Source organism: Heloderma suspectum, chromosome 13, assembly GCF_057233095.1.
Source record: "Heloderma suspectum isolate Gila_16-S chromosome 13, 16-S_ref, whole genome shotgun sequence".
NCBI classification, from domain to species: Eukaryota; Metazoa; Chordata; class Lepidosauria; order Squamata; family Helodermatidae; genus Heloderma; species Heloderma suspectum.
In genome coordinates this window covers 10,106,316-10,122,560 of record NC_139470.1, presented here as the reverse complement: position 1 = coordinate 10,122,560, position 16,245 = coordinate 10,106,316, and the positions used below count along the sequence as shown (strand labels likewise).

Sequence of the window (16,245 nt, the reverse complement as noted above, 5' to 3'; positions counted from 1 at the left end):
GCCTCTTTCCTCTCCCATTGACAACAGAAGGGACTGTGCATTTCAAAAGGCATCGCCTTGTTCCCCAAATCTAAGGATCTTTTTGTCATGCAAATGAAATTAACTCGGGCCCCCTTGTCGGGTCTGTTTCTTTTTCTTTTCCCAGGTTACAAGTTTACCTCTCTTGTGTCGAGAGTGAAAACCGGAGCCTGAATGCCTGGCGAAAGCTTTTGCTGCAGGGGCAGCGGTCGGAGCTCTTCTGAAGACGGGTGCATTTCGAAAACACAATTGTCGAGGAGAGGGAGAGAGCAAGAAACACTTCGCGCTCAAGAGCCATTTTCGCAAGGACGGAAAGCACCCTAGTTCTGTGGGAGACCGTTCCCTTTAAAGGTTATGTGAAGAACGGGACGATAAAGCTCGCATTTACCCTTTTGCACATCGATGGAAAGTTACTGGGCCCCCCAGATGCCAAAGAGGACAGGGTTCCTGCCCCTATCATGCTTCTCTCTGCCGGTAGAGTGGCCACATGTCCTCTTTTACACTGGGCAGTCCTCTGTTTGAAAGGCTGTCCTGTCCTATTCTGGTTTAAAGATAAAGAACCATCAGAACAGTTTCCCACCGACAGCAACTGGGCAGCAGGTCCAGTTACCCAGGTCACCCGGTCACAGTTGTCCACACGCTGGAGAGATGTACTGCATGCATTTCTTCTTCAATTATAATAATTATTTCTAAGTTTGCATCTCGACATATCCATCAGCCTATGCAAATATTATGCAAATCAATGTCCTCTTTGGGTGGGGGGCAGCGGAAGCAATGTGTTTCTTTTTTTTTTTTTTTGGTGATTCATGAGCGGACACCCTCTATTTCTTGGTCACACGGAGCACGACAGACTGCTTGGAGCCAGCATTTAGCTAGGGTGGCCAGATGCAGGGTGGGCGTCTGGGGTTCGCCACCCCCTGAGAGCCCAGAAGCTCAGAAGGGCCCATCGCCCTTTTCCCCATGCACCCAGCATCCCTGCTACCCTCAGTACTGTAAGAGCCACGGTGTTGGCAGCTGCTTGCATGATGCCATTCACTCACCACCTCCCCATCCTGCTTACCTCTGCCGCATGGTGCTGATTATGGGTGTGGAGCTGCCTCTTGGCTTGACTCCATGGCCGGTGGGCATTCACCATGTCCAAGAGGGGTTCTGATGGTGCCAGCGGTGGGGTCCAGGGCAGCAGCAGCAGCAGCAATGCTAGTGTGTATAGGGAAGGGGGGAAGTTGGCACCAGGCATGGGCCCATCAATGGCACCCTGCCAAAGGCCCACGAAAGCCTGGTGCTGGCCCTGGCCAAATGCTCAAAGGGAAAGGGCTCCTGCACCTTTAATAGGTGAGTTGAAGATGGATTTCTGCTGGTGTAGCTTGTCAGGCAATCTCTATAATAAATGATAAGAGGGACCAGATGCAAAAGATGCCACATAACGACTGAAGGTGCAGGAATCCTGAGCGCTTTAACACTTGTGCACCCTAGAATGTATTTATCAAGTATAAGCCCAAGAGGCTAAAACAGGCTATAGTTCTGCAAGCAGATTCCATGCCTGGTTACTCAGAAGCCAGCCAGAATTATTTCCATGGGGCTTCTCTGCAGTAACGGTGCACAGGAATACAGCCACACAGCCTGACCCTATGTGTGGCTACTTAGCAACTCAGGGTTGTATCCAAAAGGTTATATCCAATGTTAGTCTAACTTTAGTCCCATTCATTTCAATGGGTCTACTCTAAATAGGACTAACCTTGGATACAGCCCTCAGTCTCACTGAGTTCAATGGGGTTTACTCCCAGGAAAATGTGTCTGGGATTACAGCTGGGTGGGCAGCCATGATAGCTGAGGCTGATGGGAACTGTAGTCCAAAATATCAAGAGGTCGCTTACCTATTTTTACTCAGAAGTAAACCCTGCTGAGTTCAGTAGGACTTACTTCGTGGTAAGCACGTTTGCAGCCTTAACCTGATAAACTGCCAGCAGGTAGCTTGTTTGGTTAACCAAAGAGCTGAAGAAAGTGCTGAAAATGGGTTGCATGCAGATGTAGTCATGGTTAGAGCAGATCCATTAAAATCCATGGGCCAAAGAAATCATGACTAACTTCAGTCCCATTGATTTCAGAGGATCGACTCCAGGGAACCCCAGAGGGCTGGATTGGGAGCCCAGATTTCATCTCTGGCCCTGACGTTCCCCAACCCGGTCTACTCGTAAGTATGACTAAATCTGGATCCAACCCAAAGTGTCCAATTAAGGTGGCCAACTCTTTCCCCTGACAGAGCTCCTCTGACTTTAACTGTAGCGCAACAGGCCGAAAGCAGATAGGCAAGGCTTTCCTCGTTGGTGCCACTTCCATGCTAGGAAGAATATAATGAATTAAAACCCCACTGTTGCATTTCTGCCTGTCCCGCCATTGTGCAGGGAGCCCCGCCAGACACACAACAACAGCAACAGTTGGTGACCCTCCATCCAGGCCATCACAAAGTGTAGTGTAAACACATGCTTTCAGTGCTAGAAAAGCTTTGATCAACCAAGGGCCTAATCCAGCCGGGTCTACGCCTGCAAAGTTCCCAGCCACAATGCGATCTGTGCCTACACTTGCTTCAGGATTACAAAAGGAGGGCAAAATTTGCATTTTCAAAGCAACCTGGAGAACAAAGGACTCACACATGGCTGGGAGAACAGAGGGGCAGAGAGATGCCGGGATTTCTTTTTCCTTCCGCGAGGTCAACCTTCTCTTGGAAAGAAGGGGGCAGCAAAAGCAAAACAAATTCAAAACCGCCTTCCCCGAACTGGTGCCCTCATGCTGTGTTGGACTGCAGTGCCCATCTTTCTCAGCCAGCAGGATGGGAGTAGTAGGCCAACAGAACTGAAGGGTACCAGGTTGGGGACATTTGGCCTGCACCTGCTAAGCTCAAGTGAGGAATGTGTTCTCCTAGACCAGCTGTAGCCCTCCAGATGTTTGGGGCTACAACTCCCACACTCCTTGGCTATTGGCCATGTTGGCTGGGGCTGATGGGAACTGTATTCTAAAACATCAAGAGGTTGCTGACCTCTCTCCTTGAATATAAGGGGAAAATCCCCCAGGTCTGCTCCAGGATCAATTCCTGGGTTTTGCTGGCAGTGGGGCAGTAGTCAACCCCTCATTTTTAGGGCGGGGTAATCCCCCCCATGGGGTTTGGGCCCAGAGGCAGAGAGTGGGTGAGTGAGGGCAGGAATGGCTGCTCTCCTCCTCTTCTTTGCTTGTCCCAGCCCACAGTAAGGTTTGGACCAAGAGAGAGAAAGTAAGACGCAGTGCTGCATAGTGGTTAGACTGTGACTGAGGAGAACTCCTGGTTCAAATCTCTGCTCACCACAAAACTTAGTGGGAAACTTTGGGTCAGTTACTTTCTCTCAGCCTAGCCTACCTCACAGGCCTATTGTAAGGAGAACATGTTTTGTATTGTGCAAACCTTGAGGTACCCCACGTCCCCAAACTTGCTGATTCTTCCCCCTTGTGCATGGAGGGTGCTGTTGCACTCATGTCCTCCTTGCGGGTTCCCTGTCTACAGCTGGTTGGGCCATGTGTGAACAGAATGCTGGGCTAGATGGGCCCTGGGTCTGATCCAGCAGGGATCTTCTTAGGTTCTTATCCTTATGACTTAAGGTTGCTGGTTCACTCTGTCTCTGAAAAACCACCCAGAAAGTGAGAGATGCAGCAGGTGACAGCTCTGCCCCCTTTCTCCTTTTGTCCACTCACACGTCTAAACTGCTGCAGCAAGCAGGTATGCTTGTATGTGTGTGGAAAGAAGCAGACTGAAGGACCAAGGGAAGGATCATCATACTGGGATCAGAGCTCAGTGCTAGAACGCCTGCTTTGCATGCAAAAAATCCCAGATTCCATCCCTGGCATCTTCATTTAAAGACATCAGATCAGGGGTAGGCATAATTGGACACTCACCAAGGCCCATATCCCTACTGGGGGTCCACCGCTAGACTCTTGAACATGAAAGCAATGACAAGAATGAGAAGGTGGTGGGAGTGGCACCCTCCACTTTCTTCAAGCTCTCCCTCCAGGCAGTCGTGCAGATTGTGTCCACAAAGAGGACAAGCAAGTGGGTGGCAGTGACTTGAAGAAGAGGCCCAATGGGGGCACATTTCCAAGCCCCCCTCCACACCTGGAGTTGGCACTGGATCTGTAGCAGGGGATGGGAAGGACCCTTTGCCTCCCTGTCCTCTAATATCCTCTATTGCTGCTAGATGGACTATTCAACCCATCTAGTGAGGGTGCTTCAGAGAGGTGGGAAGGAGGCTGGAGGAGGCTCAGGATAACTTGTATCCTGGCCTCTCTGGTTTCCTCCCCTCCCTGCCCACCAGAACACCCCTTTCCTCCTCCTTTGAGATCGCTTTTCTGACCTCAGGGAAGGCCCCTGGCTGCCAGGGGGCAGGAGTGGCTGAGTCAGCTCTCCGACTCTTCCTTCTTCCAAGTTCAGAGCACTGCCTCGGACCTCAGAGGGGTTTCCTGAGCCATCCGACGGTCCCTGGGATGCTCATCCAGGAACCATAGGATTGCTCTCTTAGTTACTATGTTTATAGTAGTTCTCTGAGCAGCACTGAAACTCCCCACTGCATGCACCTTGTGTGTTTGTCAGGTTCAAGCGAGCGAGCCATCTCTAAATCCATCATTTATTTACCCTGATCTTAACTGAAACAAACACTTCTTAACAGGAATGTTGATCATATCATCCTGATGTTAGCACAGCTAACCCCCCCAAAAACTATTCTATGATCCCTGCAAAATAATCCCCAAACAAACCCCCCCTCCACCATCCCTGCAAAAGAAAATCCCCAAACAAAACTCTCCTCCACCATCCCTAAAAAAAATAAATAAATCCCCAAACAAAACCCTCCTCCACACGGAGCAGGGGGTTGGACTCGATGGTCTTGTAGGGCTCTTCCAACCCTACTATTCTATGATTCTATGATTCCTGCAAAATAATCCCCAAGCAAAACTCTTCTCCACCATCCCTGTAATATAGTTTCGACCAAAGTTGCATCTTTAAAAGCGCCTTCTAAATGAGTAATGAAAGTCAACTGGCTCCCGGAGTTGCTCAGAGAGAGAGAGAATGAGAGAGAGAGAGAGATCAAACAGAACCAGGAGGCAGAAGAACCGGAAAGTACAAACAGGTGCTGGTCTCCCTTCGGGGTTTCCCCCAAATGCCTCGGAACTGGCAGTCTTGTCATGCGGGATCAAAGGCGGCCTCTAGGATCACATAATTACCCTCAGCCACTTATTGGAAGCGCTGTATGATTTAGCATCTGTCACTCTTAATCACTTTGCCCATCTGTCAAAGAGAGGCGGCGGGCGGGAACCAAACAAAACTTAGGAGCAGCATATTTCACAGTTTTTTCTCTTTAAAAAATGACACATGTACACAGACACTGCCATTGCAACCCACATTTTCCTTGAAGCTTATGGGTTGCAAACAAGACCCTTTCTGTTGCTTAATTTCTTCTGGGATGGACAGGCCGAGATTTAAATTGGGTTTGATATTCCTTTTCCCCACCTCACTCCCCCCCTATACTTTTTTTATTTTCAAGCAGTAGGGAACCTTCACAATGCTGCATCATACAATGCTTTGTAACATCCCTTCAGTTTAAAGACGTTTTGGTCATATCCTGGCCTTTTCCTCTCTGGAAAACACATTTTGCATCCCGTTCACAGGATCTGTACCTTTAAATCTCCCCATTTAGTCATTCCTAAACAGTATTCCCAGGTCCCATCTGGTCCAGCCCTCTGTGCTTCTGGGAAAACCTGCCAGCAGATCATGAAGGCAATAGCCTATGTGTATTGCTTGTCTTCAGCATCTCCAGTGTAGATGTAGCAGCCATATCGGGGGTCAGACTAAGTTAGACTGCTTCTAGATATGGAGGTTCCATTAGGAGTGCAAGAGCCCAGCTGGATCTGACCGACGGTCCATCCAAGTCAGGGGTGTCGAAACTCAGCCTGAGGGCTGAATTCCATTTCAGAGAAACTCTTGGGGAGTGCATTCCAGTGGTGGTGGGTGGTGCCAAATGGCAAAAGGGGTGTGGCCACCCCCCCCCCAAAACCCCGATCATATTTTAGTGTGAAGCTCTTACTACTAGTAACTGAGGCCTAGGAGTAGGGATGTATGAACCCCCACTGTCTGGTCAAGTGGCGGGGGGTGTTGTGGGGCAATTCGGGCCACTTGGGGCCCTGCGGATTCCTCCAGAGCCCTGCCACGCCTGCTTTTGTTGGCAGAGCAGCCCTCCAGCTTCCTATAAAACACGATACACTAATGGCAGCTGCCATTAGCCTATCGCAGGAGAATTACAGCCGTAAATGGCGTATTGTACGCCATTTGTGGCTGTAAAGCACTTACTCTTACCTAAATTGCAGCTCTTTATGGCTGTATTTGGGTCAAGGTAAGTGCTTGATGGCCGCAAATGGCGTACAATATGCCATTCACGGCTGTAGCTTTCCTGCGCTAAGCTAATGGCAGCCACCATTCGCGCATCATGTTTTATAGGAAGCTGGAGAGCCGCCTTGCGGGAACTCCTCCAGATCCGGAGGTGAGTGTGGCCTGTCTGCCGCAGACTCCGGAGGTCAGATTCTTTGGAGTCCAGCCTCAGGACGTGGAGGATTTCTCGACCATCCCTACCTAGATGAGGCATTTAAACCTTTTAGGACTGGGGGGGGGGAACTGTGCAAAACTGCTGGGACTCCACCTAACAATTTGCAATCAGGACCCATGAGTGGGACCGGTGGAAGGGGAGGTGGCCTTCTGGGGAACGTCAGAGGGCCGGATGTGGCCCATGGGCCCTGAGGTTCAACACCTCTGATCTGAGCCCAGTGTCCTGCTTCCCACAGTAGCCAAACCAGTTGTACCTGGAAAGCCCCCCACAGGACAGCAGCTCCCCATCCTAATGTTATTATTTAGATCCTGGCCCATCCTTTGGTGGAGAGATTATGCAATTAAGATGGTCTCCTTTAGAACCCATGAGCTTCGAGGGAAACTTTAGTGCAGCTGGGGGAAAAATGGCCCAGCAACTGCTCTCTAGAGATCGATAGCTTTGGATGGACCTGGATTTTCCACGTAGCTCTCAATGCCCAATCATTTGTTAAACCCATCCCTCTGTATTTCTTTGTCTAATCCTCTTTTAAACTATCACCAGCCAGTGAATAAATAATGTGCCATGCAAACAGCTTTTGCTTTTTTGTCCTGAATCTGTGATTATGCCGATGCACAAGCATGCCATGTGAGGCAGGTACGAGCGGTGCTACAAGAAATGCATCCATTCAATCATTTAAAGCCGCTGTTGGTCTAAAATTACCCACTCAGAGGAGGCTGCCCACTGCATCTCTGTGTGATTTGGTATCAGCGCTCTGCTTTTGCCTTCTTCTGATCAGGCTCTTTTTTTTGGCGGGGGGTGGTGTAATTTTGCTGCATCATGTGCAAACTGGATCTTTCAATTGTGGAAGTGCCCACACAGCAGAAGTGCCCACCCACTGAGGAGGCTGCCCATGGCCTCTCTTGCATGAGTCACTGCTCTGGCCTGGCTTCCTTCCAATCACCCTCCACTGGGACTGGTGGGCAAATCTGCCACATCTCTCTTCACTGAGTGAGATCAGGCCATTCAATTAAATCCCCAAGCAGAATGACTGTTGCCTCTCTTGCATGAGTCACTGTTCTTTACAGTTAGGAGGCATGCTCAGATCAGTCACTCATGCAGTGGGAAGAGCTCATCTGAAGGCAAGTCATTCTTACTCTTCTGTGGTTTAAAGCATCCTGTTTGGAACAGAAACACTGTCCCCCTTGGGTCTACACATACAGCAGAATGATGTGGGGAAAAGGGTAGAATCCTGAGGTAAAATGAACTATTAATTAATTATTAATTAATTAATTAATTAATTAATTAATTACATTTCTACACCACCCAATAGCTGAAGCTCTCTAGTACTCCATTCTGAAGGTGGTGGTGGTGGGAGTGACATCATATTTTTGAATGCTTACATGCTCCCCGCAAGTAGAAATCTAATACAGCCGGGAATAGGTTGAATCCTTGATGTGCTAGATTATTTTTTTTACTTGCAATTATATGCTTTAGTTTTTCACATTCTAAAAGGCGATACCCAGTGGTACAGTCCTCTCCCTCCTGTCTCAGGATCGCCTCTTTCTGTTGCATGTATAAGACCAGTAGACAACAACGGACACAGAACCTCAGTGGCAATTGGGACTTCTGTACCAAACGGCCTACCAGCTCCTGCCCGGCCGCTGTTTCTTTCATCGTTGTTACAAAGAGAGAACCACTGTGTTAGGAAAAGGCAACAGTGAAAGGAGTCATTCATTCACTAATTCATCTCCAACATGACAAACTTAACCCTCTGCAGATTTTGAAGAGTGTTAACCCGGGATCAGCTCAATAATCCCCCTGCTTTGTAAACACGATACCAAGCTACAACACTGGATAACTGTGTGTTTTTATTCCAGTTCTCTCCCTGGCCAAGAATAGACAGAGGAACTGGAAAGCTCAGGTATTGTGGCAGAAGGGTGGGCGAGGAAGCCAGCTTGCTTTGCATCTTGTAGGCACTGGATACAAATTTTCTGCTTTTCTCTTCCATCTGGATTCACATGAACACTTTCTCCCATGATCCCAGTATGATTTTTATTTTGTCTCTCTCCAAAGGCAGCCTTTAGGGCACACTTCCCCAACAAGGTGCCCCCTCAGATGCTTTGGGCTACACATCCCATCATCCCTAGCCAGTGGAATGGGGTGATGGGAGGTGTAGTCAAAAACATCTGAAGGCCTGCTCAGGGAAGCCTACTTTAGGGAGATCCTTCCACAACAGAATCACGGCAGCAGTCCATAATGTACCCACACCATTTTTTGTATCATGTACTTGCCTCAAAAGAGCCAGTTTAGAATATGAACAGTGGAGGTTGGTGGATCTGATGTCAGTGGGGCAGTAAATCCACTCCGGGTTTCAGTCAGAACCAGTCAGAACTCTAAAGGAGCTCTCCAGGGTACTCATCCCAATCCCCCGAATGGGTTCAGCACCTTGGATAGCTCCTTTAGAGTTCTGACCGGTTCTGACTGAAACCCAGAGCGGATTCACTGCCCCACTGGCATCGGAGACACCAGCCTCCACTGAATATGAATAATGCAATAATGTCAAAGACAACCAGAAAGAAACCACCCCCCCATTGCAACCTAAAGCTGCCGCAAAGTGGTTCAAATGTGCACATGAGGATCGCGATGTGCATGAGACGACGTGCAGTGGGAAAGCATGTGCTTTGCATATGGAAATTCTCTGGTTCAGTTCCTGTCCTGACTCTTCCAGGATTTCAGGGAGCAGAGCTAAGAGAGGCCTCAGAAACAGCTCTCTGCACGAATCCCCACTGAAGAGCCCTCCCGCCAATTACAGTGAAAGCCCTGTTTGTGCAAAGGGGACTGTGCATATAGGAATTTGCACCAAGATCAAAAAGCTCAGCATCTTAAAAATCCTAATATTAAAAAAAGGTGCAGTGCTGCCCGCTATTCCACTCGCCCGAAAGGTCAGTGCCCAGCCCCTGAGCAGGGCTGGCCTCCAGGGTTGGAATCACTGGTGGGCCCCTGCTGAGGTACCCACATCACTTCAGGGCTGCTTCTGATTTTCCTCCTCCGTACTGTCACGCGCCCCCCTCTCCAAGCATGCAAACAGGGATGAGAGAGCATGGAGCTCGGGCAACGTTTCCCCCTTGCGTTCTGCCCTGGGCAGTTGTGCCAGTTTGAGGCCAGCCAGAGGGAGGGAGCTATTGAATCAGCAGCAGCGAGAAGGAACAACCTGTTCCATGGAGGGGGCTTCATTGAGGCATCCTGTTCAAGCCCCCCACCCACCTCAGAACTGGCATTGGTATATTGAATAATATAAGAGCATCCTTCAATTTGTAGCACTCACCCCTTACCACACACACAGGGGGTACGTACATGGCCACCTTTAAGGCCAAATTTCTCAGTGAAAATGACCCATTTGTCCAAGTTTGCTGGGTTGCTTGAGCTGACCGTTTTACTAACTCGTCACTTGCCGAAGTGGCGATGTCTGCAGGCACGTAATCTGGTTCTGGATACAGGGAGCCATTTGATCATGCGTTAGGAACATCGGAAGCTGCTTTATACTGATTCAGACTCTTGGTCCATCTAGCCTGGCATTACCAACACTGACCTGCAGTGGCTCTCCAGGGTTTCAGACAGGGTGTTTTTTCCTGGTCTACCTGGAGATGCCGGGAATCGAACCGGGGACTTTCTGCGCCCACAGCAGGTGCTCTATCACTGTGCTGCAGCCCCTCTCCTTACTAGACATTTGCATCGGTTGCATAATAAAAAAGACAACATTGAGCACTTGGTAGGATAATACACACCAATGAATCCAGGACTGTCAACCAGCTCTTACTACGGGGCCATTTCCCCTAATGCTGAGCCAACGTTTTCCTGAAATGTCCTCCCATTGCTTTCAATGGCTTGGGATACCCCTGTGCCATTCACCTGAGGCTAGGCTGAACACTATGGGGAAAGACTGATAGTGCAGAACAACCTTGAACACCCTTCCTTATAGGAACCCCCGACAAGCACCTGGGAAACCCCAGGGGACACCAGAACGCAGTGAGGAAACGATTGCTTTAACCACTACACATCCTGGCTTTTCTGTTCTTCTGTTGTCAAATCCAAGCCTTGGTCCTTTACAGCGTGAATGGATGTTAAGCCCTTTGCACAACCTTGTTCCTCGCCAATCTTATCATGGGCTGTCTGGGGGAAGGTGGAGTGGGGAAGTCACTCTGTGTTCCGGAAGGAAAATAAGTTATCCTAACCTGGCCTTAAAAGAGATGAATTTACATGGTCACCTCTAAAGCATCCCTTAGTATATTAAACAATATTTGCAAGAGAGACAGATTTGCCACAAGACCCCTCATTATGGAATGCTAATGACACTTTTCCGTTATCATCAAACTAAAGGCCATATTTTATTATTCTTATTATTTAATAAAATAGCACGGCATGTAAAATAATTGTATATATATAATATATACTTTCTCTCTCTCTCTCTCTCTCTCACACACACACACACACACACATTCTTTTTCTGTCTCACATACATTTCTGCCTTTCCTGCACAGCAAAGCACATAGGTCTTGACAAAGTTTCTTTTTGCTGTGGGGTGGGGAATCCAACAGAGTGCTTCTTGATCTATTCATCGCCAGAATTTGTTTAACAATAGAAAGAGTCAATAAGCCCCTTTGGATCCTTTTCAATGGATCCCCTCCCCCCCTTTTTCTTTTTCCACAAATCAGTCCAAACGTGTCTGATTTCCATTAAAAAGCCACAAAATGTAACGCTAAAGGGTTTCTAAGGAGTAGACCCCTCCATGCTTTTGTTAAGGGATCCCTTTTGTTGCCTTTATGTACAGCAAAACACTTGTTTCTTGTTTCATGTCCCGGCAAGGGTAGGGTAGAGGTGGTGAAAACTGTATTGCACATCACCCCCGCCCCCCTGGAGTTGGTGTCTCTTCAGGAGGACTTTTTAAGCAATAGAATATGGGGAAACCTTTTGGACTGAACCTATTTTCAGAGATTCCAGGTAAGATGAGAAGCATTTGGTAAAAACATTTCTTTAAGTCAGAAGAACACCAGTTGTTTTCAAAAACGATGGGCTGATTGAACTTAAGCCTCTCTCTCCCCCTCCCCTTCTCCCTCTTTCTCTCACAGAGCTAATTTCCTAGAAGGACATCATTTTCTTTCAAGTTTTTTTTAAATCATTGCTCTATAAAACCTACCTCTACCTGGTTAGAAATCTAAAGGCAAACCAATTTTTAGTATATATACAGGTAATTACACACCACTTTTATCCCAGGAGGGCTAGGGTGGGGGGAGAGAATTCAAACAATTTAAAACAAATTGGGGGGGGGGAGTCATTGTCCATATTCCATGCACTAAAAAACAACCACCCCTTTCAACCTTCAGTTTTATCTGCAGACCTTGAATGTGAACGTTTTAATTCCCTCCTTCCTTAATTGGCTATTTTGCCTCTCTGAACATGAAAAAGCACAATTTTATTAATTATCATCCTCATTATTTTCATTAGTTCTGAGTGCTGTTGTGAGCACTTGTGAGTCTGTCTAAGTGAGTTACACACAGTTGTTGTTGTTGTTGTTTAAAAAATTATTATTATTACTACTACTATGATACATTCTGTTCACACACAGGTTGGGGGCTGCAAAGCTGACTCGTATTTTGTGTGGTGGGCTTTTGGCAGATGCTGGGTTTTTTTGTAAAGTCCGCCACTCGCGAGCACGCAGGCGGGTTTTCTCCGAGTCCTCTTCTTGAATCTCCGACTGCAAACGCTTTGCCAGGACTGGAGGGTCTTGGAGGTCCAGATCCACATGCCGCTCGTAATCCCCACCACCAGCAACATGAAGACTTTGACCATGAAAATCTCGACGGCCGGAATCGAGTCGCTCATGGTGCAGTCCGAGTGCTTAGTCTGGTTGTTCGTCTTGCACTTCTGCTGCATGGCCAAGAGCTTCCAGTAATCCATGTTCAGCCGCTCGTAAAAGTAGCAAGCGATGACGCAGGTTGCCGGCACTGTATACAAGACGGAGAAGACCCCGATCCTCACCATGAGCTTCTCCAGCTTGTCTGTGTTTTCCCCACCGGTTTTCATCACCCGCCGGATATGGAAGAGGGCCACGAAGCCGGAAAGGATGAAAGAGGTTCCTATGATGAGATAGCAAGCCAAAGGGACCAACACAAATCCAGTCAAGGCATTCACATCCATACTTCCCACATAGCACAAGCCTGTCAACTCATCCCCCGCCACCCTCCGCATCACCAAGATCATGATGGTTTTCACTGCTGGGATGGCCCATGCCGCCAAGTGGAAGTAGCTGCTGTTGGCCTCGATGGCCTCGTGGCCCCATTTCTTCCCGGCAGCTAAGAACCACGTCAAAGTCAAGATCACCCACCACAAAGAGCTGGCCATGCCGAAATAATAGAGGACAAGGAAGACCAGGGTGCAGCCGGTGCTCTCCAGGCCTTCCTGGATGACATAGAGTTGGCCGCTGTCCCGGTCACAGGCGATGCTCTCGGCCCCGGAGAAGAGGCGGATGATGTAGCCTACCGAGTAGACGCAGTAGCACATGGACAGGAAGATGATGGGCCGCTCGGGGTACTTGAAGCGCTGGGGGTCTATCAGGAAGGTGAGGACGGTGAACGCGCTGGAGAAGAAGCAGAGGATGGACCAGACGGCGATCCAGATGATGGCGAAGTGCTTGTCCTCTCGGCTCCAGTAGACATCCACCCCGGGGGTGCAGAGGGGAGCGCAGGAAGCACTCTTCTCCACATGGTGGAACTTGCCGGGGTTTTCGCAGGCGGCCCGGCCCAGGCCGTCTTTGGGGTGCTGCAGGTCGTGGCCGGCGGTCTGTGGCCTCTGTGGCCGGAACATGGGGGGCAAGATGCTGGAGCCCCGGGGCGGTTCTTCCGAGCTGTTGTTGGGGGCCTCCATGCACAGATAGTTCGGGTCGTTCTTGTTGGGCAGCTTGCTGCAGTCCAAGGAGTCAGGCCACTTGAAGGTGAACTGCTCCATGATGGGCGAGCACTTCAGTCTGGCCTGCTCGCACATCACCCGGCAGGCCGGGATGGGGGCGGAGACCTGCTCGGTGCACATGGGGGCATAAAGGGAGCACAGGAAGAACTTCAGGTGCCCGTGGCAGCCGTACTCCACCAGGGGGGCAAACTCATGCAGCTGGATGGCCGCCTCGTGCTGGTCCTCGTGGCCCATGAGGTTCGGCATGCGGGTCATGTTGTAGCCAATGTCCTTGCACATGGGGATTTCGATGGCTTGGCACCTGCCGTCCCCAGGCCGGTCGGTGTCAATGGAGCTGATCCCAAAGCAGGAGCACACGAGATGCAAGAGGATGCCCAGAGTCCCTCGGGAGTTCCTGTGGGCTGTACCCATGCTGGTAAACACTGGAAGCCGCCAGCCACGCTTGTACTCCCGTCTTGGAGAGTATCTGAAAGGAGACAGCTGGGGAGGGGTGCGTGTGTGTGTTAGATCAGCTGTCCTGAAGCCCCTTCCCCAGGCACCATGGCTCCCAACTTTCGCCAGGAGTGCCCCCGGAAGGGGACAAACCCGATCCACTTCACGGGGGGCAGCAGCATAGCAAAACCTTCTCACCCTGCCCCTCAAAACAACAGCCTTTCACTCCAGGCAACAGCCTTTCCTCCAAACAGCGGCGCTCGTCCTGCCAAAGTCCATACTGATCACCAGTGTCCGAGGCAGGGGGGCAGTGGGAGGAAGGTTCCTCTCGCCTCTTCGCGCCCCATGCCCAAGACGACTCACTGCAGCACCCACTCGGCGGGTTGTTGTCGCTATTGTGATTTTTAAACTCACTGCAGCGCCTGGGAGAGCTCTCCGCTTGGCGGGTTGTTGTCGCTATTGTGATTCCTAAAGTCCTCCGAACGGGTTGGCGCTACAGACGCTCTCTCCTCCGGCCCCAGTCGCAGCCAGGAACGGTCGATTTTCTTCCCACTCTGCTTTGAAAGTTGTTGATTCGAAATCCCTGCGGCCGCCGATATAACATGTCCTGAAGCTGCGTGTGGGGAATTCTCTCTCTCTCTGTGTGTGTGTGTCTGCCCGTCTTCCCTTTCAGCTCTTTCTCTGGATTTCTCACCCTCTTCTTGTCTCTCGCTCGCTCTGCGATTTGTGCCTCGGACGATCCCACCGCCCCACCGCACACTTTCCGCTCCCACTGTCTACCGCCCCCTTTCCCCCAAGAGGTGGGGTTTCGCCGGGCGTCGGGATTGCGCGCTGGGGAAAAGAGGTGGGGGGCGGTGAGGGGGAGATCCGGTTTCAGAGAGCGAGAAGGCGATCTCTCCGAAGCACCAGGGCGAAGCGAGCTTGCGGGGGGGGGGGGGCGAGAAAAGAGAAACCCAAACTCCCCTGCTCCCCCACCCCTTCCTATCGCGCACTCCACACGCCGTCCCTGGATCTGATTTGGTGAGGCGAGAGGTTCGTGCGTAAAAGCCACGCGCGCCCTCGCTCTCTCGCTTTTCCTCCTCCTCTCCTCCTCCTCCTCCTCCTCCTCCCTATCTCTCTCTCTCTCTCTCTCTCTCTCTCTCTCTCTTTCTGAAGAGTAACTCCCGGGGCTTTTAGCAGCTGTGCTTTTAGGAGGCGGTTATAGCCCGGGATTTACACCCCCCCCCAACCTGGCCTAGGATCCGCCTTTCCTGCGACACCCACTTTGCATGAGAAAAGGTGAAACCGACGCGGCGATTACTTTCCAATCACTTCGGAGCAACTGGAAACAGAAAAGAGAAAAACTCTTGGAAGGACCCTCCTTCTCCCTCGATCTGCAGCACGGATTCAAAAAGGCCCGCTGGTTTTCCTTTCTCGTCCTCTCTCTTAAAAGCCCGCGCCACATCCCCAAGGTCTCTGTCCCTCTTTCTCTCTCTCGTCAACCCCCACTCAAGTCTTTCTCATCCGCCTCTCCCGGTAGGAAAAGCTGCTGTTGTTTTTAAAGATGCTGCAAGGTTAGTTTTTTGTTTTTGTTTTGCTTGAAACACAGAACCATTTATTTCAACCATTTATTCCTCAACTTCTGTTGGGCTACAACTCTCATCAGCCCCGGCAGGCTGGCTGGGGCTGATGAGAGTTGTAGTACAAAACATCTGGAGGGCTCCAGGGATGGGAGGTTACAGATGCAATCCTACACATGTTTAGACAGAAAAAAAACTCCCATTAATGCTGTACTTGTAGGAACTTTTTCTGTCTAAACATGCATAGGATTGTGCCCTTATTTATTTACATCCCATCCCCCCCACCCGGAGCTCTAGGCGGTCTAGATGGCTGTATCCGCCCATCCCACATTTTATCTTACAATGACCCTGCAAGGTAAGTTAGACTGAAAGAGAGGCTTGGCCATTACTGAGTGGGGATTGGACTCTGGTCTTACACCCTTCCTAGTGTTTCATGATTCCAGCCTTCCTCAACTCTGTGCCCCCCTGATGTGTTGGATACAACTCTCATCAGCCCTAGCCAGCCTGGCCATTGTCTGAAGATGATGGGAGTTGTAGTCCAAAACATCTGGAGGACACCAGGCTGGGGCAGCCTGCGTCATCCTATGGAGACATTGCCTTCTTATTAAAATGAATTTGTACACCACCTAGAGAAGTTTGGTCACTGGGTGGTGTAAAAATGGAATGAATGCATAAAC

At 50.0% G+C, this 16,245-nt stretch overlaps 1 protein-coding gene across 1 annotated transcript; it reads right to left on the bottom strand.

Moving 5' to 3' along the window:
- Positions 1-11,126: 11,126 nt before the first annotated feature.
- Positions 11,127-14,781, bottom strand: FZD10 (frizzled class receptor 10). The gene has a single exon (XM_084820285.1). It carries the CDS (start codon positions 13,986-13,988, stop codon positions 12,228-12,230), a length of 1,761 nt encoding a protein of 586 aa, XP_084676411.1. The 5' UTR covers positions 13,989-14,781; the 3' UTR covers positions 11,127-12,227.
- Between the last annotated feature and the right edge of the window lie 1,464 nt (positions 14,782-16,245).